We start from the raw sequence: 26127 nt of genomic DNA on the forward strand, positions 1-26127 counted from the left end.
TAGGCACCCAGCCACTCCCTCCTCCTGCCCTTAAAAGGTTTGTGTCTGCATCATTTTAATAGGGATTCCTTTCTGCTCCAACACAGACACTGAGCACAGTATCAGCCACATCCAGATGGTGCTGGTACTTCAATACTCCATTTTATTTTATTTTTTTTCCTCAAACCAGTGCAAGGCCTCTTCATTTTTCACTTCCTTCTAATCACCTACCCAGATATCCCGTGGCTGAGGCAAGAACACACAATACAGCATAGTGAGTCCAGCTGTTTAAGTAGAACACCCCAAATCATTTGGGATTGCCACAAGCACCCTGTCCCCATGCACACACATCAACACCAACCAGCTGAAAAACTCCCCTGGCTGCTCACACACACACTCAGGAGAAAAACTTTTGTGTTCCAACTTGTACACATTGCCCCTCATTCTGACACTGGAAACTACTGAGAAGAGCCTGTCTTCATCTTCCTTGCACCCAGCCTTTAGGTACCTTTATACATTGATAAGGTCTCCTCTCAGCCTTCTCATCTGCAGGCTAAAGAGTCCCAGCTCCTTCAGCCTTTCCTCTTAAGAGAGATGCTCCAATCCCCCAGTCATCTTGGTCACCCTCCTCTGGCCTCTCTCCAGTAGCTCCCTGTCTCTCTTGAACTCTGGAGCCCAGAACTGGATGCAGTATTCAAGCTGTGGCCACACCAGGGCAGAGTAGAGGGGGAGAATGACCTCCCTCAGCCTACTGGCCTCACTCTTCTTCATACAATTTACGATTCCATTGGCCTTCTTGGCAGGAAGGGCATACTGCTGGCTCATGGATAATTTATTGTCCATCAGGACTGCAAGATCCTTCTCCTCTGAACTACTTTCTGGCATATCCACCCCTAGTGGAGTCTCCATCTGGAGATCTTCAAAACCCACCTGCATGCAGTCCTGTGTAAAATGCTCTAGGTTATCCTGCCTCAGTGGGAGAGTTGGACTAGAAGATGTCTAGAGGTCCCTTCCAACTCTAGCAATTCTGTGATTCTGTGCGTTTCCTCAAGTTTCTCTGCCAAATCAGTACCAGGAAGAGCCCGTCTCCCCCTCCACATTTCAGAGTCCATCCTGCAGACACGCCTCACACCCCATTTCAGCACAGTCCACCACAGCCCTCAAAGGACGTTTTTCTTAAGGATGGGAAGACTTTATGAGCAGGACTGCCTGCATTATGTGTCTTCTGAAGTGCTAAGTACTTCACTTGAGCTATGAATCATCAACAGTGACAGCAGCAGAAACATCTTGTCATAAGCAATGAAGAAACTTCAAATTAAGTATCCCATCAAATAATTTATGGAGATTGCCAATCCACAGTCAAAAGGAGTTGCTTATAAAAATTGTTTATAATTTAAAAATTACTGCAGGGACAAAGTATAACTCCCAAAAGAACTTTTTAAATGTAACAATTAAAATTGTATTAAATCATGAGAAGGAAAGTAGCAGGAGGAAGGTGAAGACAGGAGACCAGCATGTCTCAAGCACCTCACAGAGCTCAAAAAAACAAACATTTCTCACACACCTGCAAGGTGATCCATCTGCAAACATGTTTAGAAAAGGTATCTGTATTTCCCCAGGCAGATGCACATTTTCCCTTCTATTCACCCTTTTTGAAGCTTAAAAACTTAATGATCACAGCCCAGTCTTAATCTCTTCATAGTTTTTATCAAATCTCAGAACAGAAAGCAGATCTTCACTGCTCTTCGAGGAAATGCCTCAGCATTAACATTCACAGGATGACACACACTAGGGACAATTTGGAGCTTCTTATAATTTGAAAAGTTACACAGTTTTGTCCCTTTGGTAAATGCTCTCATGATGTAACTGGAATGGCACCACCTTCTGCATTTAGTTTACATTTTATCACTTTCCTTTAAAATTCACTCCCTCTATTGATTTGCCCACTTTTCACCATTAGGGGCATCTCCACAGCTTCTGGAATTCAAACCTCTGGGAACCAAGACCTGCTTTAACCAGGAGATCTTTCCCTCCCAGAGATCCACGTTCCATTCATTACACTTACAGCTTCTTCAAGCAAGAAAAACTTGCAATTCACACCATCAAGTCTCCTTCACACAGAGCATTCAACCCCTCAACTCTTCTGTCTCATGCACCAAATAAAGTGGGTATTATACACAAAAAGGAGTTGCTGTCGCATTCTTAGAATTCTCCAATCACTCAAAAAACACAATTAAGCTAGAAGTGTGCTGGCTTTCTTGATTTCACTGTAGCCAGCTTACATACCCGAGCTCTACATTCTACGTTATTAAAAATAATTTTCTGTACTTACATTATCTTGCTGCCTCCAGCTATAATCCAAAACCAGAAGTCAATGTGCTGAGTATTTTGGACAATAAAATATTCCTCTGATTTCTGAGCCCTTTCACCTGTTTTCAAAACTCTCCAGAAGGAGTGGGTGTCTCACCACTGCTGGATCTGGCCTCCTCATCTTAGGAGATGGGGAAATTCTACCCATGTCTGGTCCTGGAACTCGAGTCCTTCTAAAAATGTTGTGTCTTAGGAGAAATTTTATTTGCTATTCACTATCCAAAAAGAAGCAATTTCCTTTTCTAGTAACACGTCCAGGTGCAGTGGCTGCTAAAAGGCAGCAGAATAAATGACTGCAGGCATGTGCAGATGTGTGCAGACTGACCTTCCAGTATGCAGCCTAATGAAGATCAAAAATCATCAAGCACCCTGCTACAAATAACTTAAAGCCTGGCATGTATGCTTAGTAAAATGTTCAAGTGACTTCAAAGCCCTCTATCAATACAGAAAAGAGCCACATTAAAATTCTGAGCCTTCAAATCCATTAAGCATTCCCAAGCACAGGAGAATGAGCACCAGGATTTGCTCAGATGCCCTCACCATGTTGTTCTCAGAAAAGTCAGCTGAGTCAGTCAGCCTGGGTCCCTTCCCTCAACTCAAGAGACTTACCAGAGTCAGTAAATCAACACTATTTTTTTAACTGTCTTTGTAAAAACACTCTTCACATTAAAATTCTGAGCCTTCAAATCCATTAAGCATTCCCAAGCACAGGAGAATGAGCACCAGGATTTGCTCAGATGCCCTCACCATGTTGTTCTCAGAAAAGTCAGCTGAGTCAGTCAGCCTGGGTCCCTTCCCTCAACTCAAGAGACTTACCAGAGTCAGTAAATCAACACTATTTTTTTAACTGTGTTTGTAAAAACAATCTTTCAACTTCGTGAAAGACAACACTTTACATCTCTGAGAAGGTACTGGCACTGAATGGATCAGACAACATTTCCCCCAGCACACAGCACTGCACTTTGGTCCTGGGCACGGCAGAACCAGGAGAGGGATGGTGCATCTCCTGCAATGCACTGGCAGCAGTTCCAATGTCCCGCCCGAGCTTTGTGCTCTGCACTGTGGCCACACACTGACCACAGAAGTGGAAGCCCTGTCCCCACCACCGTGGCCGTGGTCCCAGCCCAGAGGTGCATGGCAGGGCTTGGCAAGGGCCGTGCTGGATGACAGAGCTTGGTGGAGGGGAGCGGTGAACACATACACACAGACTGGTAAATGGGATCCATTAATCAGGCTCCAACTGCTCCACTTCACTAGACGGGAGCTCTTTATAGACACTGCCTCATTTATTTATTTTTTAAATGCCCAGATTAGTTTAGTGTGAAGCTGTTGAGAGATACAATTTGTCTGAGCAGATGATCTATAGATCATTGAATGAACACTAACCAGGCTCTGGCAGCCCACAGAAGACATCCACCATGTGCTTTCCCATGGCTGCAGTGCAGGAAAGATTAATCTTTTTTTTTTCTTAAAATCTAGCCACACACATGCCATCCCCAGCAGCACAGAGGTCAAGAAGTTGTCACTTCTTTTAATATGCTCAGCCCTGACTGGGAGCAGAGCAGCAGCCTCTGCTCATGAAGAGCAGGGCCTCCAAATCACAGGGAAATCAGCAAGCGCTAAATAACCTGGCATTGATCTGAGGACAGGCATTTCTAACACAAAAAGCCTTTTCTGCTGCATCTGTGAATATATGCATATTTTTAAAATAAATTACCTTTCATTGAGATTAGTTACTAGAATTTTTCTTTGCTGAAGCAGATTTGTTCCTATGGTTGTATCTGCTGCTATTCTGAGATTTGGTATTGTCGTCCCACTATTGCTGTAGAACATGTTCAGCAGCTAATTGCACAGTCAAGTCCTTTCACATAATTTTCACTTTGACAAGAGTAATTAAAAAAGCTAAACGGCTCGAGAACCAATTGATTAGGTCTGCAGACAAAGCTCTGTTTGGGTGATCCTGAGATACATGTGTACAGAACAGCAATCTTTTCACAAAGTGCAATTAGGAACATGTTCCTCTATGTTTACAATTTAGTGTCAGATTCTTGCAAGATCTCTTTTTCACCCAATTCCTATTGTGCACTATATTAATATATGTACTGTGCACATAGCATGCTTTCAAGAACCAGAAAAATCAGCCTTGTAGGACAAGTTAAACAATAATTTCTATTCATCTCCTATATCCATGCACCTAACTGTCTCAGCCTGCAAACAAGACTTCCCTCCCATCATAGGAATAGAGCTATACAAGGCTATTTTGTCACTGAATTTGGAAAATGACGAGTAAGGACAGCCTCTGAATACTTGCCACTTTGTATACCTGCATCACAGAAAAGACATTTCAAGGAGTAACCCTGTCTGTAGACACATTCTTAGTGATACCCAGTTGCTCGCCTCAAAATTGCTCCAAGTCCTCCATAACAGGACTCTTTAATATTACTACTTCTCAAACTGCATAATTGAAATTAGAAAGTAAAGGGCTCCAAAATTACTACAGATGTACCAAATAATGAGCTTATGAACAGTAATGAAATGGAAAATCTTGGAAGCCTGAGGTTACACACAAACTTAGGAGAAGCTTTTTCTTTTTTTTTAATATACCTAATAATTCTAGCATAAAATGAGAAGTTGAAAGGGTTTTCTTTAAACCACTTCCTTCTCAATAAGTTTTGGTCAGTTACTGACTACATATTTGAAAAATTGCCATGAAATCTGCAAGAGCTGAAAGCTAACGGGAACTTGGAGTGACTGTAAATGAGAAACTCCATCCAGGCATCAAGGAGAGCAATCAAACACCAGACCCCTCCTGGTGCCACCTGACAAGAAAGGTGATGCTGGTGCTCCTCAGAGCGAACAGCTCTGGCCTCTGTACAAGTATGGGGTATTAGGTGCAAGATTAGAGCACAGGTTCATGGCAGAGGTGACCAACACACACAAATCAGTCTTTGAATAAAGCCACAGTAACACCTGTAAGATGACGGGGAAATCTATGGATGTTTGCAGCACCATTTCTGGCAACAGAAAATTAGTGCCAGCAGTTTGGACTCTTGGGTCCTGCTCTCTGCACCAGGATCCCACACTATTGCTCCAGGAAGAACAGCAGCCCAGGGACCCAAAACCAGTTTTCTTTGGTTTTGAAAGAAAGTCAAAGGTTGCCTTAATATATCTGCACAAGTTAAATGCCAAATCTTTTGATGAAAGTTGAAGATGTAAGGAAAATTGTGTCTTTATATAAGTAGATATGCTGAGAGAAGCCATAGGAAGGTTTCCCACATTCACAAATGTGATAATTTAAATGACAAATGCAACAAATTAAACTCAACTTGTTAGCTAATAGAATATTTAATTATGTACTATGAATGAGCACTTAAAGATTTGAGAATTTAACCAATTATTTTTAGAAGGTATGAAGCGTTCCCGAGTACAAGATTTTTTTAACATCCCAGCACCGTCCCCCTGCATCTTCTTCCACCTTACCTTGTTTGTAGCTGTATTCAGTAATAGTTTTTACTTGTTTCCTTCCTATCTTAATTTCCTGCAATAATACATCTGCCATCAATAATTAAGCAACACATTTGCTGCTTGCTGAAAGCTGAACAAGTGCTATAAATCAGTTCTGGTACCCTGTGCCAGCACAGACACCATCAGCGATCTGCTAATGTTGGCATTTCTTTTTGCAGGTGAGAGAAACAGAGCTCAGAAACACCTGAGGAGCAGCTCAGCAGCACCAGGCTCCCTCGCCCTGGTGCTGGCATTTTGGAGAGTGCTCGTCTGCATCTTCTATTAAGCAGCAGGACTCCAAAGTCTGCTGTAGCATATTCCTGGTGAGGAATAGAAAACCTAAATGTACCATATTCTTCACATTTACTATTTCGTGCTTTCTTACTTTTCTAGGTGTTAGCTCTGCCTTCCTCACTCCATAGGTAAGAGGAGGAGAGCAGAAGATGGTCCAAGTATACATCATTCCCTTCTCAGCAACAAAATGATGGGCTGCCATAGGTTCTTTGCTATATTTACACCTATTTTCTCTTGCTGCCTCTGGTTCTACACATGATACAGGCTATGGGATGGTAGCAAAGAGCTGAAGGATCATCTGTAGTCAGGCCCATTACATCCTCTGAAGGTTTATCTTGTTGATTCACATTTGCCCTCAGATATCTGGGCAGGCTGCATTTCTCATTTTTTTGTATATGAAGACTGATGGAAGATAAGAACAAACTATAGAAACAACAGCGATAACAATTTCCTACAACACTTCCACTTGCATTCATATCAAGGGAGAGGAACAATAAAACAACTTTCCATTACCAGAACAGCATCACCTTTTAATTGGAACAAGGTTTACAGCACAATCGCTTTAAGGAAAGCGTGGCTGCAGAGTGTGAGCCTCTCCAGCCTGGCAGAGCTGGTACATCAGACAACTCATCAAGTCCAGGTATCCAGCCAGGCCTAGGAAATGTCAGGGTGGCCATTAGGATTCCACATGTCTTAATTTGCGAATCTCCCCAATTCACTGGAAGGTGCAAAGACTCACATATAAAAAAATATATATAATTTTTTTTAAAGGTCAAAATGTAGACCTGTTCATCATTAAATTTCCCTACAAAGCACTCTCATGCAGAAACAAACCATGTAATATTCCTGATTTTAATTCTGTTGACAAAAGACTGTACATATTTTAAAAACGTAATGCTTAGCAGCTGTGCTGTCAGTCTGCAGAGTTTGCATATATGGCTGTGATATTACCATACTCTATTATTCATAACAAGCAACAGACTTCACTCTCAGTCTTGTGAAAAATAACTGCAGCTTGAAGCCAAGTCTGAAGGCAAAAAGCACCCCAACATAATGTCCAGAGTTTTCAGAAATCAGGAACTCATGTAATGGCCTGTGTCTTGATCTCAATCAATTAATTTAAAAAGACAAATTTCTTCTGACCTGTTTTTGAGAAAGCTTTCCAATAAGGACATGGCTCTTTATATAAAAGCCAGAAAAGGAAAAGCTTAGGTGGACAGACCTTACTCAAACAAATTCACAATGACTTAACCATAAGCTTTCAATGTCAAGCTTGAGACACAGAAGACCATGGGGTGATGCTTAGTTATTCATAAGAAGAATAAGTATTGGAAGGAGAAGGAAAAAAAAACCTTACACAACCTCCTTTCCACTACTGTTGACATTGAAAGCATTCCACATACACACACACATATTTAATACATTTTCCCTTTCATATACACAAACAGGCATTACGAGAGATATTAGTCAGAAGGTTTTACAAGACCTACAGCATCCTTTGCAACTGTCCCCCAAAGCATCGTTAGCTGCCAGTAGCCGTTTCAAGGCCAGTAGCCATTTCAAGGCATCTTGCAAGGGTTGCTGGTCAGTGCTGCTCTAAAGAGCCTGCAGCACCACTCCCTGGAGCGCTCTGACGGGGAGAGCCTCCAGCCTGCCCTGTGCTACACTGCCCAGCACAATCACACCAACTTCCTCAGAAAATTTTGACAAACACTGCAGGACAGCAGAGACATGTGGTGCTGGGAGAGAGCCAGGTTTTTGTGCATCTTGGCAGCAACCACCATACATGTACCCAAACTCCCTGCCTTCTCGGAGCAGCAGGTGCCCAGCCAGCACAGCTATGGCAGGCCTGGAAGTCCAGACACAGACCTCCATATACAGGTATAGGGTGGTAAAGTCTTAGAGCAGACAACCACCTATAGATAAATACACAACAGGTATGGAGTGAAAAACAAACAAACAAATAAATAAAAAAAATTCCAAAACTATCTGTTAGTATTTGCAGAGCTGAACTAACCATGTGGCTTCAGAAGACCAACCACACATCGTAACAAGCAGCTGCAAGACCTTTAGTCAGTGCACAGATGAGCAAACCTATGACAGTTAATGAGGAAACTACATACAGAGGATGTTTTTCAGTTTCATTTTGTTAATGACATAGTCTCTCCTGTGTTCTCCCCATCAGCTTCTTTCAAGGAGAACAAGAAAGTCAGAGAATGGCACTGAGGAGAACTAAAGGCCAGGAAAACACTTTCACACAAAGTTCAAGTCAGATGGAAGAGAGTGATTGCCACTTGAGAGGAGGATGAAAAAGGACAGGATAAAAATATCAGAGTAACAGGCGACCTGTACCTTCCCAACTCATAAATCAAAACAAAGAAACATTCAATTTAAGAAATAATACTGGAATTGAAAACCTATATGAAGGACCACTTTTTGTTTGTATATGAGATTCCAGAAATACCTCTGGAAATTCAATTCAGTGCTCAACAATCCTTCATGTCATCAAGTGTTGCTTAGTGCCTGACCTGAACTGCCCAGCTGCAGTTTAAGCATATTATTTCTCCTCCTAGCACTGGACAGGGAAGGCTGACTTCTCCTCAATTAGTCCTTTATTCTGGCAGTGGGATGCTCAAGATTAGATGTTGCTTCACTGGAGGCCTTATCAATGTGAGTAGAGTAGAAAGGCTATCTAATGTGTCTTTAAGATGGTTCTCTTCATTTCTGCATATCACTGTGATGCCTGTCCCTCTCAAAAGAGCATTTCATTGTTGACTCCTGTATGGTTTCTGATCCATTAGCACTGCAAGACCTTTTCTGTATACCAGCTGCTAGGCAGTTGTGTGTCATTCTGTATTTATGTAGCTGATTACTCCTATTTTCAAACATCTATCCACATTTCTCCTTATTGACACGCATCCTTCCAGACAGTTTCTCCAATTTGTAAAGATAATTTTGAATTCTAATAGTGTCCTCCAACATGCTTGCAGCTCTTCCCAGCTTGTTGTTGCCTGCAAATTTAATAAGCATGTTCTCTATTCTATCAGAGAGATCATTACTGCAAATGCGGAATGCTACCAAACTGCCAAATACCCACCCTATGAGCAGATGTTTCACAAGAAAAAGTCTCATGAGGGAGCACTGAAAGCTTTACTAAAGACAAATGACATCTACTACTTCTCCATTCACAAAGGCTGTTATCCCGTCATTAAAGAAAATGAGATTGGTCTGACCTTGACAAATCTAAGTTGGTCATTATTCCTTTGCCCATGTGGAAATAATATTTAGAGTTGTTGCAATTAATAATGCTTTACAGAAGCAATAATAGAAGTCTATCTTCTTAAAAAACTTTCTAATTTTACATAGGAAATGGAAACTCATTTGGGTGGTATGAGAAACAGAAAGAGTATGGGGATCTTTCTTTTTCCATATCCCTAAACATGTAGCATTTGTTGGCCATTGTTGGAGGCTTATGTTGGGGCAATTCTGGGATAAACGGACCTTGAGTCTGACGCAGTCCAGCGATGGTTATAACACAAAATAATTCCTAGTTTCTACTGCAATGTGACATAAACCTGGAAAACACCATGTGGTATACTGCATATTACTCTTTATAAGTTAAGTGGAGTTTCTTAAATTCCTCAAAATTACACAGGAAAGGCTTCTCACACAACATCCTACAGCTTAAAAACAATGTCAGAAATGTTAGCTAAATTTGCCTCTGAAAAAAATGCTTTATCTGCAACAGAAGGCTGTGTGTCTAATTGAAAAGACGTTGAGCAGTGCATACATGCCGAGACTGAACAATACATTTTCCCAGGGATTCTGTCTTAACGTGTAAAAAATCCCCAAATCATACTCTGCTCTGAGTATAAAGGCACACAACTCTACAGCCACAGGAAAAGAGAAGGATCTTAGCGTTTGAGGAAAAAAAGTCAAACTCGGGCAGTTAAATATGTTAAATGATCCACGTGTTTACTAAGGCAGCATCAAGGTTCAATAGGCACAGTCAAGAAAGACAAGTCCAAACCCTTATGGCCTACAGTACAACCACAGAGCAACTTCAACAGAGAAAACTCCCTAGTTATACAATTGCCTCAAGAAACAGCAAAACGCACTAGAACAGAAACTCCACGGTGTCCATGCCCATCACGCCTCGCTCTGCCCACAGTGCAGGCTACAGGCTGTAGGATCTGCAGACCCATCTCTGCCCTGCACCTCTGGGTCTTTGAAAGGCTGAGACAAGAGCAGCCCTGGGTACATTCACAGAATGAATACACGTAATTTAGTTACACACAAGCTCAGACAGCATCCTTTACTCACGTGCACTTGATAATTTAGCATGAAATTGCTTTTGTATTATTTAGCAGCTTATTTTTCTGTGGGTCACTCCCTTCCACAAATCAAGTGTCATTTTCTCTTGACTGCTGAAGTACACCTATAGCAATGCCAATGTTTTCACAGGTGTTTTCAACTTAAGACACATGAATAACTCCACAGTTTGTTTTACAGGGTACAAAAGTATTTTTCTACTCTATTTTTAAGAGTATCCAAAGACAGTTTTTGCATCACGATCCAAAACACAAATGTCTGACTCATAAAATACAGCCCCCCAACTTTAATTTTGGCTGAAGACTAAGCAGGGCACATTTCAGCCACAAAACAAATGTAAAAAGCTGAAAACAACAGATTATAACTGAAGAACTTTGTGTACCCCTGCTAAACTGTGTGTAACGGAGCATTAAAAGCTGTGCTGGAAGTCTATACACAGCATGCATAAATGACAAGCCAACAGACAAGACCATTACCTGTTACACCAAAAAGGAGCAAAGGGAGCTTTTCCAGGTCTTGGACTACCCTCATCGTCCTCCCAAAAGTCGTATTAAGCTCTTTGTAGTTAGCGTGCCACGAGTGTGCTAGGGACAAGGCATCACAGTCCTTTACAGGGAAATATGAAACAATTTGCCCTGTTTTTTTCTTCAAATTTTACTGATTTCCCCAGCTACCATACTCCCCTAGTTATGAAATGCTCAATAAATCAAATATGGTGAATGCATAAGTTCCCTTCTCTAAGGCTGCACCATGAAACTACTGAAAGCTTCCGCTTGATGCTAAATGGGGTTAAAATACATGGTCATCTTCACCAGATAAATCTTTTAACTGTTTTTGGCATTTCACAAGATGTTCACCACTCATCATTCAGTTCTTCCAATGAATCTTCCCTCTTGTAAATTAAACATTATATAAGTACAATCTACCTATAGCCTTCTCACTTCCAAACTGTGTTTTCAACAAAGATTAAAATCCTTTCTGAAACAGATGCAAGGCAAGTCTCACATTTTCTTCAAACGAAAGAACTTGAAACTGAAACTTAAGTTTGAAAGCCAAGGAAGCACCATCTCTGCCTTACCTATGCCCTGCAAGGAGAGCAGGAGCTCAGTGATGGAGCTCACATCTCCCACCTGTACAAGCCACCAAGTTGCAGGTGAAAATGAACCATCCTGCCTGCCAGGAACAGTTCTGTTAATGCCAAGACTCAGATCAGTTATTACAAATGGAGATTTTCAGAAGCAAAAGACCTACATGAGTAAAGCTGCTGAGTATCTCCCCTTTTCAAAACAACCTTTAACAGAAGTAACACAACAACAGTTGAGCTAACAACTGAAGTGAGTTTGTCTAAAATAGATGCAAAGCAAACACATATGTGTTCTTCACTCTTATATTCAAGTACAGAGGTTCAAGAGTCATTGTCTTCTCCTCCCCCAGTGGCAATTGACTTGCAAGAGCTTTTATCACTCACCTTTGAGGTGAACCAACAAAGTCATCACTTGTAGGCAGAGTTTAAAATTAAAAAAATACTAGAAATGCAGCAAAAGCAACAAGAACTCCCTGAGTGGAATCTTCCTTTCAAATTTGCAGTATTTACCAGTGCCAACAGTGAACTGATTATGGTCCTTTCTATGAGACCCTGGCTACTTCCAGAGAACCCAGTATTAACTCAGGTAGAATAAACACATGTAGTGGAGACAAACTAAGATAAAACCTCTTCTTCACATGCTGACTTTATCCAGAGCATCAACTCAGAATGGTTACTCTTGGTGTCACAAGCTTCTATTGAAAAAAGATAGCATTTCAATTTTATTTAATTTTTTATCAGGTACTATTTACATGTCTCAATCTGATTTTACAAAACACATTCCTGGCAGTCATACAGTTAATTACTGGAGGAAAAAAGAAAAAAAAAAAAAGGAAATTAATGAGTAATACATGCAATGAAGAGCCATCTGAAAAGCACAGCAGGACTGCAAGTTCAAGAAAGGGAATTGTTTCTGTAATTATTTCTAGTATGATGTGCGTGCCCCTTATCCTGATGCCTTAATGTTATGATGCATCAGAGAAAACCCAAACGTAACTGACACTCAGGGCAAGATCTAGCATTGCAGGCTACAATGCATACATAGATGTGAAGCCACGGTCTGCTATAAAATGTACTTTGGTTCAATTCAGTAAACATGTCAGTAAAGTGTGCAAGACAAAAGACACTTCTATGACTTAAAACTTTCAGTAAGCACTCTACAGTGTTTTCACACCAACAAAATAGATGAGATTTGTCTTTGGCAAAGACAAAGCACTGATTCTCACAAGGGTCTAAATACAGCTTTCAATTAAATGTACATCACTGCTTTTCAGCTACAGATACATAAAGACAGTCATCTCACCAGAGAAAAAGCATCCATGAACAGATGCTTTTTTTTCCTCCCTTTTAAAAACCAAACATGTTTGCCATCAAAATAGATTGACTAACATCTTGAGCAAACAAATTTCATACTCTTGGTTGTTTACAAAAATGAGCTTGATCATCTTATATTACAGTATCATTCTGAAGCACCAATATAACAAAGAGATAATCAAAGAAACAAAAAAGCATCCCTATCACCACTTCCTCATTGCTTTTTACAACTGCTTAGCTAAAACAATGAAAGCTCCAGTACACCTCATACAATGAAAGCTCCAGTATACCCCATCTGACATCAGTACTACTAGTAGCAACCAGCAGCATGAAAAACCATGCTGTTTTACCAGTTTCTTGGCACTCCTTTCCATCTGCAAAGAATATCACCATCACTACTATAGGAGATATAAATATCTCCTTAGAATGCTCACAGCAGCCTCAGCAAATAGTCATAACTGATTTACATCTGGGAATAAATGAAACAAACTTGCAATGAGATTTGGAAAGTAAAGGGTAAGCTTTACCAAGACTGGCAGTCAGCTAATAACAGCAAGGGAAGATTATCTATAAAGAATTACTTGGGTAACTGGATGAGCTGGCATCCGGAAAAATGCATTTTAATGTCCTTAAAGGTAGACATTAATAAGCAAAAAACTTGCAGTCACACTAATGAAATGGGAGTTTGAATCCTGGGAATCTGAGTTCTGGAACAGGATCCAAAGGTCATTGTGGAGGACTGTGTTCCCACCTCATTGCTAGGGATAAAAGGGCTAAAGTGTCATCGTACTGTGGCAAGATGTAGTCACTTCTCTTCTTGGACCTGGTCCCTTCAGTTTTTCAGAGTTTTCAGTATGTTTTTAGATTAGTGAAGAACTATAAACATCTTCTCTGATAAAAAATTCAAGACCAACCCATTTTTCTACAACAAAAAGGACAGATTTTCAGCTTGTCTAACTCCTACACTCTCTCTTGCTTCTCAGTGAAATGGCATTAAATAGCAGGAGTCTCCAGCCTAGCTGACACAGATTATAACATTCAGTGTCTGAAGCATCCAACCCCCCCCTCCCAAGCATGAATAAAGCTTAAAATAAATATAAATTTGTAAAAGTAATGATTACTTGACATTTTTACAGATCACACAGGAGATGGGTAAATTCTCTACCATTTAATCTTCAAATAATGATTTGAAAGCCTCCTAAAAGCTATGTGCTAGTTCATCCACTGCTGCTAAAAGTAGATGCAGAAATTTCTAGCTGAAATTATACATCCTGTTCTATGCAGGTCAGAGTAGACTACAGTGATCTGCTTCCTCACCTTAAAGTCTATGAATCTACACTGAAGACAAAATTTTAAGCAGGTGGTTTTACTGTTTTTCTGCATCAACAAGCCAATGAGCACAGTCTCTCTGAAAGAAAGTAAAATATACCAGCCCCTCAGCATCTGTTGCTGTGCCAGGTAACTGGCACGGGCACTTAAACATAGGAACTCCCTCAGGAAGGCAAGAGAGTAACTTTGGCTGCTCAGTTGAGTCTAACTGATGCAAATGGCAAGTGATACTGCTTAGCTCTACAGAGCAGCAGTAGGGGAATTAAACAAGGAGCTACGGTGTGAAGGCAGAAGTCAGAGCCTGCACGGTGGTCTTCATGCAAGACAATGGCCCCAGCACACCTCTGATGACTGATAACATGCTTAAGAGCTGCCCAAGAGCAAAATCCAGAGCAACTCTTCCTCAAATTATCACACTGCTTCTCTCTGGGCTCAGAAGGCATGGGTCACTGAAGGCTGCAAGAGGACACCAGGAAAGAATCACTGTGTATTTATGCTGTTCTTACATCCTCCAGTAGTCACTGTACTGACCATTGCTGGTTAAGAGATTTGGGGCTCAGCAGACCTTTCACCTAGCAGCTGATACTGATTGATGAATGATGCTGGCTTTAAGAATAAATTTTAAAAAATTACAACATTGTGACCTATTTTAGGTAACAACCCAAACAAATTCACATGACTCCTGCAAGTGCTGGAGCTAAAAGGGGCACATCTATAAATGCAGAAAAAGATCTGTTGTCTACTCTACACACAGTGTTCTCACAGCATCCCTCCTACCTTGTGTCTGCAGCACTCCATTACAAGCAGGCAGCATTCACATATTTAAAGGAAAAGTGTGGAATCTATTTATACCTAAATACATGAATAAGGACAAAAAATAAAGCTGCACAATAACTGTGGTTAATATTTCAACCTGTCCTTAATGACGCCAGTGTCTCAGGTACAGGTTTTTTTTCCTAAACGGTATTTTACATGTTCTTTTCATTGATGAAATTTGTCAAGCAAGTCAAGGTGGAATTTCAGGAAATTAGTGTTTACCTGTGTTGCAATACCTGGATCCAATTGTACCAATTACACATAATCACTAGGTGCTGTGTTTGGAGACAGGATGTCAACAAAGAAACCAGCAAGCAGAGAGAAAAGGAAGGCAGCAGTGGAGAAGCTTCAGGTCCAGATTTTGGGATAGGATACTGTGGCTCAGCTCCACAAAGTGGCTGTTTTCCAGACTTACACAACAGCAATTTAGTCCTGCATGGTGGCCCTGGGATGCTGCTGAGGCATCACTCACATTATGAGGCAAAGAAACCAGAGCTGAACTGGGGAGTCAAAACCTGCCACAATACTCCTGGGTCCCAGGAACATAAAAAGAGTAAAGGCAGACAACAGAGCTGAGCAGATGAGGAACTAAAGGCTTTAACAGATGCTCCAGTGCTCTTCTGTTGAAAACCACTGGGTTGTACTTCAGGTGCAATGCAAAATCCTGGGGGCAAAACAGAGCTTGCCTGGAGCCACGTGTCTAGAAAGGCCATCATCAACACCTTCCCTCTCCCCAGCCTTCACAATTACCAGCATCTCACCTTCCTGTTTTCTTTCTTAATGTGTCTTCTCAATCCAATTAGCAACCAAGAAATATGGCTGACTAAAAAAAGATAACTTGTATGACATGCATGCCTTAAAAATTACATTAATCAACCATCTCTTACAAGGGGCAAGACAGCCTTGGGACATTTCAGACCTAGGGCCTTTGCCAGAGACCTGCCTTCACCAGCACCCCTCACTGCTGCAAGCTTCCCCCAGCCCCTCCAACAAAAGCCAATTCTGCTCTATCTTTAGAAATCAAAAGGTGCAAGTTGTTTTTTTTTTACCACATATCACTTCACAGGTAGTTGGCCTAATGCTGCCATAGTTCTTTCCTTCCACAAGGTCACTTTCAAAGTGGTTTTCATCCTTAAGCCCTTTGAAATTCTGTGCAAGACAAGCCAAGATATATTTCGGTTAGAAAAGACTTTGGATGGATCACCAAGTCTCTTCCTTTGGTTAATGGAAGCTGTGCCCAGCCAGGCCTCCAGAAACAGACCCAATTAAAAAAAAAAACAACAAAAAAAACCATGCCAACAACATAAACACATCACTGATCATTTGTGATGCCAGTATGGATTTTTTCCAGTTTTCTCTGCATTTTGTTTTGAGAGGGGATTTTTTGTTTCTGCTTTATTTATTTATTTTGTAAGAGTAAATGACATGTTTCCAAAAGCTGGAAAAGAGCACCTTTTAGCTGACAATTGAACAGAACATTAAATGAAATCTGCAAAGCCATTTTCCCCATGCACAGTCAAAAGCTGACAGACAGGGAAGCACGGAGTGCACTAAAAAACAAAAACCCACACCACCACACAAGCAAGCTGAGGGAGGAAGTGTAAAACAGCCATCCTGAATCAACACTGAGCTGCTGTAATGGAATTAGGGTCACCCTGACAGAAACAGTCAGATCACAGAGAAAATTTAATAACTTCTTACTGCAGTCTGTAAAAGCCAGGGCAGATTTGAAGGTGTTTTCTGCCAAATTAGCACTTCTGCATCCACCGTTCACGGGCACGTGGCCCTTCCCACTCACCTTCTCCTCCCAGTGCCCCACTGGAGTGGCTGGGAAGCCACTGCTTTGTCCCGCTGGCAGGAAGGGACCTCAAGCCCCCTTTTCCTGACACACTGCCACACGTTTAACCTTTGGATGCCCCTTTGATTCCTCAGCACTGAGGTTATTCACAGCTCCCATGAACTCAATTCCAGGAGAGGCAGCGCGGGCGTGTGCCCAGCACTAATTCCACTAGGTGATCCATATTCAGTCTGTTTGATCCCAGGTGCTCACGTCTAGCTATCTGCCAGCTGCCTCGTTGTCAGGCAGCTCCGGCAGCAGGGCACAAATGTGTTGTGACAACAGCAGCTCTGAAGCACAGGTAGGAGAGGGAAGCCCTGGGGTTTGGGTGCTCCCCAAGCCCTGAGCCACATGGCAGCCTGCTGCCAGGGATGCAGCACAGCCCGTCACAGCCCACCTTCCCTGCTCTCTATCCTCACTGTTCCTACAAAAAGTGATTTTGGTGACTGACACCAGGAATAACCTCACAGGGATAACCCTGCTTCCACTATTGCCTTGCTTTTAATTGGGGAAATGTAGGAATGCTTTGCAGACATGGAGCCTACCCATGCTGCCACTGCCTCCAAGCAGTGCTGCAACAGGGAAAAGGAAGAATCACAGTGTAATCCCAGGGAGAGCCATATTACATCAGGAACCCATGTAAATAAACCGTCTTAGGAGCCAATGAGATGCTTAGGGAACAAAAATACTGAAGAGGGTGCACATGTGGTGCTGCTTTCACAGCATCCCTTCTCTAGCTTTTGCAGTAAGGTGCAGTGTGTATGAATTATCGCACATTCCTCTTGCCCTTCACTTCTCTCCTGAACCAGGATTCCCCAATGCCACATTCACTACCGTATCTTGCCTGCCTGCATTACTGATGGCAGGACAGGAAATACCCAGACTCAGGGGATTATTTTTTCCGCTGCAGAGGCACAGAGTGGGCCTTTTCACACAGCTCCTTGCTGGTAAGAGTTGGTGGCAAGATTTAATGGGTTAAAGATTAAGGGTGCTGAGCCATCTCACATAAACTATAGCATTATGTAGAAAGGTTGGAACAGATGATCCTTGAGGTCCCTTCCGACCTGGCATTCTATGATTCTGTGATTAGATAATAGAACAGTACTTTCAATCCTAGGAAACTCTCAATTAATCCATGTGGCTGTGGCAGTTAAAAGGTCGTGTTCCTCCAGATCTGCCTTCCAGATTAGGAAAAAGTAATTCAGAGTCAGTCTGCACCAGAGCAAAGGCCGTATATACAGATACGCCTGCTTCTCACCACAGAAGTATTCCACATCTGAGACACCAATATCTGGTCCTGGGCCTATGAAACAGAGCCAATTTTGTTAAATTTAAGCATGTGGAAGTATTACACAAAATTAGCAAACCGTGTCTACTGCAAGTTATCCTTAGGCCTAGAACTGTCCTAGGACATCTCCAGCTCCACCAGCTTCTTTCTGCACACCTGATGAAGTGACAATTCTCTCCTTTTCAGAGATCAGGATAAAGATAAGGAACTCAGGGAATTTTTATACACCTCACAACATTAAACATACACTTCTCTGTCAGACTTAAAAATGGGCTACAATGTGTAGACATCAAATGTTTTGAATAAGCATCTTCCAGCAGTACCAGCAACCAGGAAGGAAAGCTGAGGAAGGAGTCAGATGCCCACAGTTTACCAGGGTAACTCGGACTCAAACAGACTCCATGCTAAGTGTGCACATCATCCCTAGTGATGACAAAAACAGTGAATTTGTATCTTTCTTCATAGAAACACAGAATCATCAAGGTTGGAAAGGACCTTCAAATACCTAGGGGTAACCTAGCAAATACACACATATGTGAATTATGAAAAACAAGACTACGCAAAGAAACCACAAGGTTCCTGCACTCAGCATAACTCATTTGATGGGAATTGCAACTTTCAGGTATTTCAGTAGTCTCCCATCAGCCAAATTTCTTCTCGTCTCTCCACAATGGCCTTTTGTGCACAGCTTTCTCCCTGGCCTGGATAGGGCTGATCAAAGCCAGTCACAGCTATCAGGGTAAGACTGAGACTGTAAGACTATCAGGGTAACAGACATGGATGGACACAACAGCTTAAAATACAAGCACAAGGAAACGTGTTGAAATACAGGCATAGGAGAGCTAGAGCAGAAAGTGAAAACTTGGAACCCTTACCCCAACAGCTCTCAGTCACCCACTGACTCAGGAGACATGCCTCAGTACTACACAAATTACAAGAGCTCGTAAAATAACACGGAAAATAAAGCAACAGGGATTACTGTGACCCAAATACTTCTCTCTTCCTCTGCTCCCAATTCTCTTTACTCATCTGTACATGTTAGAAATCAAACTGTCAGGTTTTGATCTTGCAGCTACTACAGAAGCTCTTCCTGGGCTTGAATAAATTTTGTCAGCCTTTTTAAGTTCTACTTGTGCCCCTTCACACACATACTGTTTATCTGCACTGTGCACACTGGAAAATAAGAGACTGGAGGGGAGGGAGAGGGTCAGGGTTATCCCTTTGTCCTTGGTGTTTCCAGTACAAAACAATAAGTTTGAATATTTGTTGAAAGAAATTCTACAATTTATTCAAGCTTTCAAAAACTGAATGTTACTTACTGTCTGCTCCTGCTAAAGGCAGCATCAAGCAGCAAAGGATGGCTGCTGGCACAGTGAGTACTGGGACACAGAAGTTAGGCACCATATTCCAAAGTAGAGCAAGTTCTCTTCAGTCTGAGGCAAGTAGTCAATACATCCAGTGTTACAGACACAGACTCACTCCTGCAAAGCAAGAGAAAAAAAGGAGAATGAACAAATACGACACACAGATTAACTGCTGATAAACCAAACTACATTGTAAAGACATAATTACAGATACTTTAAAAGTGAAATTTAACTGTCTTCCCTGCTTGAGCAGCTAACTCTATCTTGATAGCCTCAAATCCAATAAGCTCTCTTAAGGGTCTCTCAAGGTATAAATGCACAGCCTTCTCCACATTTATCTTCACATCCAGTCTCGATTATGGGTCATTTATTCATCCTTCAGTTGTTATTCACAACAAATACTTCTGAAGTTGTATGTTACAATACATGAAGTTGTCTTAAGCTCATGTAACCCTTCCTCATCCATTTGCACAACAAAGACATAGTTCACTGCATACGTAGGGTGGTTTGCAGTCAACTGCATGTTAAGTGGACATTGGTCTATCCAGCTGGGCTAGTCTACACCAGACAAGTCTCAGTTGGTTCAAGCAGGAGAGACAGAAACTGAACTGAATTAGCTGCCAGTTCACAGGGCTACCGGAGTCCCAGTAGAAAGAAAAGATTCACTCAAAGCAAACACCTAAGCTTCAACCTCCAAAAATTGAGAGAAGAACTACCTAAAAGAATTGAAGATTGGATATACCTTCTCTAAAGATAAGCAAATTATTTTGGAAATTGGCTTAACCTGGGCATTTGTTTGGATATAGAAATACAGAAAATTCCATTAAATACAATAAAAGAATGCAGGTATTTAAAAAGAACACAATTTCTGTATATCTTCCTTCTTTACCTTTTCATGAGAATATTCTCATTGTGCTTTCATCTCAAAGTCCAAGGTCTGCCTACTAAGACAGATTTTAAACGAGTTAGCAGGCCCTGTTTCCTCCAAGTGACAATGCTCAGCAGGGCAGGGGATCACTCTCCTTATGCTGGGATACTCAATGAAGGCTCAAGTCATTCATAAATTGGTAAGATTCTCCTTCACTAAGCTGCAAGAGCTACCAAAATTTGGCAACAGGGCAAATCAATAGAGAAAAAGCCTCATGCTGGCAGATGCCAGCCCAAGTGGACTCCGTGAGTATCCTTGAAGCAAAACAGCTGCAAGTGCACAGGCTGTATGTGGCACAACCCACTGCTCTATTTGTGTTGGCAGACATTTAAAGAACATGTTCAAGAATGCTCTAACAAAGGTATTTTTGCATTTTGCTGGGTTTTTTTTAAGAAGGAAGCATTTTTTAATTTGTTTTGGTATGGTTATTTTTTGAGAACCACTGAGCTTTTGATGGAAGCATCTCACGTTAGGAACAGATTTACTTTTGACAAAAACACTGTGCTCAAAGCATGCCAGCAATGACAGTGCTGAAGGAAATCCACAAGGAATCTCCAGAGAACCTACCTAGGCAAATATTTACATTGCATCTTACAAACAAACAGCAGATCACCATTCTTCTCCATTATGTGACTGTATTTGCATAGTAAATCTTTTCACACATTATATCACACAACACAGAGAAATCTTTATTCAATGTCTTCTACACCCAAGACATCTGAAAATACTTTACAAAATAACCTAGTTCTAACCTAGATGCAGAGAGAATACTGATCATCTCATCCTGCTTTTATTACCTCAATGAGAAAGCATAAATCGAAGTAAGCTCAGCAGCAAGACTCTGAATAGTGCATAAGAGGCTCTTCATACCACCCGCACACTTGGTTCTCTTTGTTGCTCTCCAATCTCCATACCCTCATTCATCTCTCACCAAAGAATTACTAAAAGCACCATTAACATGTCTTACACCGCAGAGACAGATACAAATACTTGTATCTTTATAGCTGCACAAGCTCTGTTCCAATGGGAAACTCTGTTCAGTCCCCAAGCAGTTTGCCTGGTGTTAGCCAGCTCTCCAGATACAGCCCACACGGGAACGGGAAGAAGAGCCTGGATTAAGAGTGAAGATTGTGTCTCTAAATTCTGCATTTACGATGCTAATTTGTGCAGCCTGGAGAAGCAAACCCATGAAGCACACTTGAAGAAGCACTGCATCTGGCTGAACAGCAGCCAGAATCTTAAGAAGCTACTTTTCTTGGGAGGAGGTGGGGAAATCACCAAAGGGGTAAAATAACTGTCAAAAACTAATGATGTGTGTCAAGTTCTCTCAGATTAGGACAGAGAACAAACTTAACAGGTGGTGCTGAAAACATCTTAGGTATGTGCCAAACCAGATTGGGAATGAATAGCTTTCAGAGAGCTTTTCCTCTTTCACTCCCATTACCAAACAGAAGTGCCTGATCTGATGGTGTATCTTGAGCGCAAATTGCTCAGAAGCCATGTGAATGGCACCTCCACAGCCTTCATTCAGTAGTAACTTCCCAGGAACACAAAAACCACAGCTAAAGAATAGGTATCTCTCTCTCAGTTTCTCTCTTCTTTCAGCAAATGTGATGAAGCTTCTCTCCAGTTTCAAGCCTGACAGATTTATAACTTTCCTCTCAAGCCCATGAGATACATACAACATGCATCATGCAAAACTGATGAATTGGCAGTTATCCGACCAGATGCTTTATAGACTTGAACTTTTGCAACTGTTTAGTGCTCCATAATAATTTACCATCTGGTAGGAAAGCCAGAGTTTCTTACACAAGACTGCTGTCTGTCCCTCCAAAGTTAATAGAGCACCTTTGGCCCTTCCAACAGGATCAAACTTTGCTGCTTCTTCTTTCCATGGTTGCTCTGCCTATGGAAAAGTCTGCATTCAATATTTAAAGCCCTTTAAATTGGAATGTTTTAAAATTTTATAAATCTCAGCAGCTGTCATTCTCTTTTGAAATTGAAAACATGAAAAAGCCTCTTCCCAGTGTTTCAGCTCTTCCATTTTAGAAGCAAGGTGCTCTCCCTCAGCTAGACAACCCAGTATTCAAAGCAAGGTGACAAGGTGTCAGCTGAAGCTCATTTAACCCTTAGAAGGACAGTGTTACTCTGACAGTTTTGAACTGCCATCCTGAACCAATGCTAAAGTCTTCCTTTCCTGGAACAGAAAGGCAACCTGAGACAGAAAGCAGATACAAACTAAAAAATGTTGGTAGATTTTGGTAACAAGTTAAAATCACAGAGTCAGTACTGCTTTGGTAAAATCAAGTCCAACAGCAATCAACCAACTAATGCTTTCAAGACCCTTAGTGTTTCTTTTGTTCCAACAACTTCACGTCTCCTCAGGCTGCACTCTCTTGCATCTGGAATTACCTCTCCTCTGCAAGTCCCTTCATTTGAAAGCCTCCTTTAATCTCACTGCTTGTGCTAGCATTTCACAACTAACAGTGCATTTGGGAGCCCAGACACTCTACAAGAAGGTTCTTCGCATTCTCATCGCTCCTTCTGCATCTGGTCCAGCAATATTACAAACTGTAGACCATGTAACCCAAAAGGGGGCTGAGGGCTAAGCACTCCAGATGGCTTTGTAAAAACAGCTTTGAGTTCAGCATGCTACCTCCTGCCCCTGGTCCAAACATGTTTGGCAGAAAACTAGAAAGTGGGAAAGCAAAACAAAACAAACAATCAAAAAAGTAGCCAACTTCATTTAAATATAGCTGATATTGCCATGGGGCAGGTGGATGGCAAAGAGGTGGTCGTGAGAACATTTTTTAAACATGCATGGTTAGATTTTTTCAGACAAGCAGAAATAGCTGGACTCATTTAAAAGAGAGCCAAAAATACCAATGGCTCATATGGTGCTAGGAAATTCTGGCAATGAGTATGTCCCACAGGAGACAGCAAAGAGATTAGAAAAAGCAGTCAACTTTAAAGAATCAAGAGGAATTTCAAACCAGCACTGAACAGCTCATGTTCCCTATGAACTCTTCTGGAAGCTAAACTGAACTGAATCAAGTGTCAGGTGGGTCACTAGCCATGAAGCATTGCCAAAGTAAGCTTGCCCATTCCAAACCAGAGACAAAAATACTGCACTAAAACAGCTTTTTAAATTTAAGCTATTTTGCACCCCCAAATACCTGACAAGTCAGCACAAAAATTTTCCCTCCAGGAACCCCAGTACATCCACAGAACTGCCAGGTTCAGTTGTGTGTGTGACTAGTTTCACCACATTTGCTGTGAAACATGGTTAAGAAACTCTCTAGAAACTTGCAAGGCAGAAAGGTAAGTCCAGGGCATAAGCAATGTCCTCATCTGACCTGGAGACATAATAGTGTCTTTTCACAATGAACCTTAAAGAATTGTGTTTGCTTCTCAAGGTGGAAACTTCTTACTGTTCTTAATGTAAGCCCACAGATGCAGGTCAGAAGATGCCAGCAAGACACCACAACAAGACACAATAATAGTAAAGAAGTGGCTAAAACTGCATCAGTTTCTCTCAACTCTACCACATATGCAATACATAACGAAACCAAATTTTCCTTCTGGACACCCATCCACAACTGTGTGTTTTACACAAATACCCTGAAAGGGAAGCAGTGCTCTAGAGGGATCCAATCACCACAGTACTTTGGGGTGTGATGCAAACGATGGTAGTCAAGAACTGACCAAGCAATGAGGTGGTACATGCCACACAGAGCAATGAGGCAGCTATTTCTTGTATTAAAAATGAGAACAATAATTGGCTAAAGCTCAACTGCTTCATCCTGTATATAACACCTCATCTGTGCTTGAAGGAGAAAGAGGAAAACCATGAGGCACCCTATAATTCAAGATCATCATATTGCACACATTAAAAGTTATAGAAGAACAGTTACACAAAAGTTAATGACTTCTGAATGTTTCACTTTGCTACATTAGTATTCCTTTAGCATAGATTTCTTTGTGCTTTTCTGCAAGAAATATAATATAAAGAGACTTGGGGAGTACAGCAATATGGCCAAAAAAGACAAAATGAGTCTCATTTCACTTCAAACTCCCACATGCAGGGAATAGTATTAGAGAGATTCAATGGGGAGATATATGAAGATGGAAGCACTAGCATAGATTTAGGGAGGAACTTCATATGAACTTACAATACAGTAAAAAGGCCAAAAGGTAAAGTGACTGCTGCTGCATGAGCAAAGGTATCACGTCCTGGACCCAGATGTGAGCAGACCTAAAACATCAATTTGAAGACTCTCAAATCATCTGGGGAGAAGGGATGAATGAAAACAATTCAAGAACTGGAAAGGATAAAAAAATCTGTCAGGTCATGAGCACCAGACAGACTGGCTCAGTGAAAGGGGGATTTGATAACCATCTCTAAGTACACAATGGATACACACACCAAGAAAGGAGTGGAGGAGTATAATTAGCCACAGGCATATAATGGCTAGTAATGGAGTGAGACAGAGTAAAGGAATATGTGTGTTGAATACTCTCAGTAAGCTTTCCAAAAAAAAAAAAAAAAAAAAGGAGAACAGACACCAGCAAGAATGTTTCATCATCTGTTTGGATGGAAATTAAAAACAAGGTGGAAAAAAACCAAAATTTCCCATAATCTATGGGGGGGGGAAACAAAGAAAAACTGAACAGAGGCAGCTTGGTATGGGGAAATACATACCACTGCAAGAACAATGCAGGAGTACTTCAAAAAGATTTTCTACATTTTTGCAAAGCATTAAAAAAACAAGTGTGAAGACTTCAGCAGTGAGCTGGCCCAACTACAGATCCCTGTGATCCCAACCACACCAATCACAACTTGACCCAAGGAGAACAGCAGAAGGAGAACAGACACCAGCAAGAATGTTTCATCATCTGTTTGGATGGAAATTAAAAACAAGGTGGAAAAAAACCAAAATTTCCCATAATCTATGGGGGGGGGAAACAAAGAAAAACTGAACAGAGGCAGCTTGGTATGGGGAAATACATACCACTGCAAGAACAATGCAGGAGTACTTCAAAAAGATTTTCTACATTTTTGCAAAGCATTAAAAAAACAAGTGTGAAGACTTCAGCAGTGAGCTGGCCCAACTACAGATCCCTGTGATCCCAACCACACCAATCACAACTTGACCCAAGGAGAACAGCAGATGGAAAGGGAAGCTTTTAAGCAGGATGCAAGCACAGCTTGGATATTCCTGTCAGTCTTATCGGCTACATTTGCTTCTGAAGATACTAATTTCTGAGGGTGTTGTTGCCTGCAATCAACTCTAGATAAAAAGAAGGATTTTTTCCACTGGAACAAGGGTTATGAAGAGCCCTATTAAGTAACTGCAGTGATAAGTCAAAATGTCCACTTAAAATATAGATCAGCCTTGGGCCTCATTCACAGCAAGCACTAAATACAGATCACTGTAAATACAGATCACCCTGCAGCCCTTAGAAGAAGTAAACTATTGCATATTGCCCTTTCAACAGAGGTATTTTACATTTACAGAACAGGTCCAGCAGTGCAACCAGATGCATGGATTAAAGACCCAGGGCAGTAGAAAATCCTACACAAATTAAAATGGAATTCAGCAATTCCTTAGTTATCAGCAAGCTCCAATAACATGGAGGAACGTGCTCATGTGACACCCACTCACACAAAGCAAGAACTCCTGTGGT

At 41.4% G+C, this 26127-nt stretch overlaps 1 protein-coding gene across 1 annotated transcript in view; it reads right to left on the minus strand.

The window, feature by feature from the left end:
- Window positions 1-19551, minus strand: part of PTPRF (protein tyrosine phosphatase, receptor type, F) — a 257488-nt gene extending 237937 nt beyond the window's left edge. Inside the window, exon 1 of the mRNA XM_010006576.1 lies at window positions 19467-19551. Within this exon, the coding sequence (XP_010004878.1) occupies window positions 19467-19551 (85 nt within the window). The remainder of the gene's footprint in view (window positions 1-19466) is intronic.
- Window positions 19552-26127: the final 6576 nt, after the last annotated feature.

This window comes from Chaetura pelagica, unplaced genomic scaffold (assembly GCF_000747805.2).
Source record: "Chaetura pelagica isolate M959 unplaced genomic scaffold, ChaPel_1.0 scaffold69, whole genome shotgun sequence".
NCBI lineage: Eukaryota > Metazoa > Chordata > Aves > Apodiformes > Apodidae > Chaetura > Chaetura pelagica.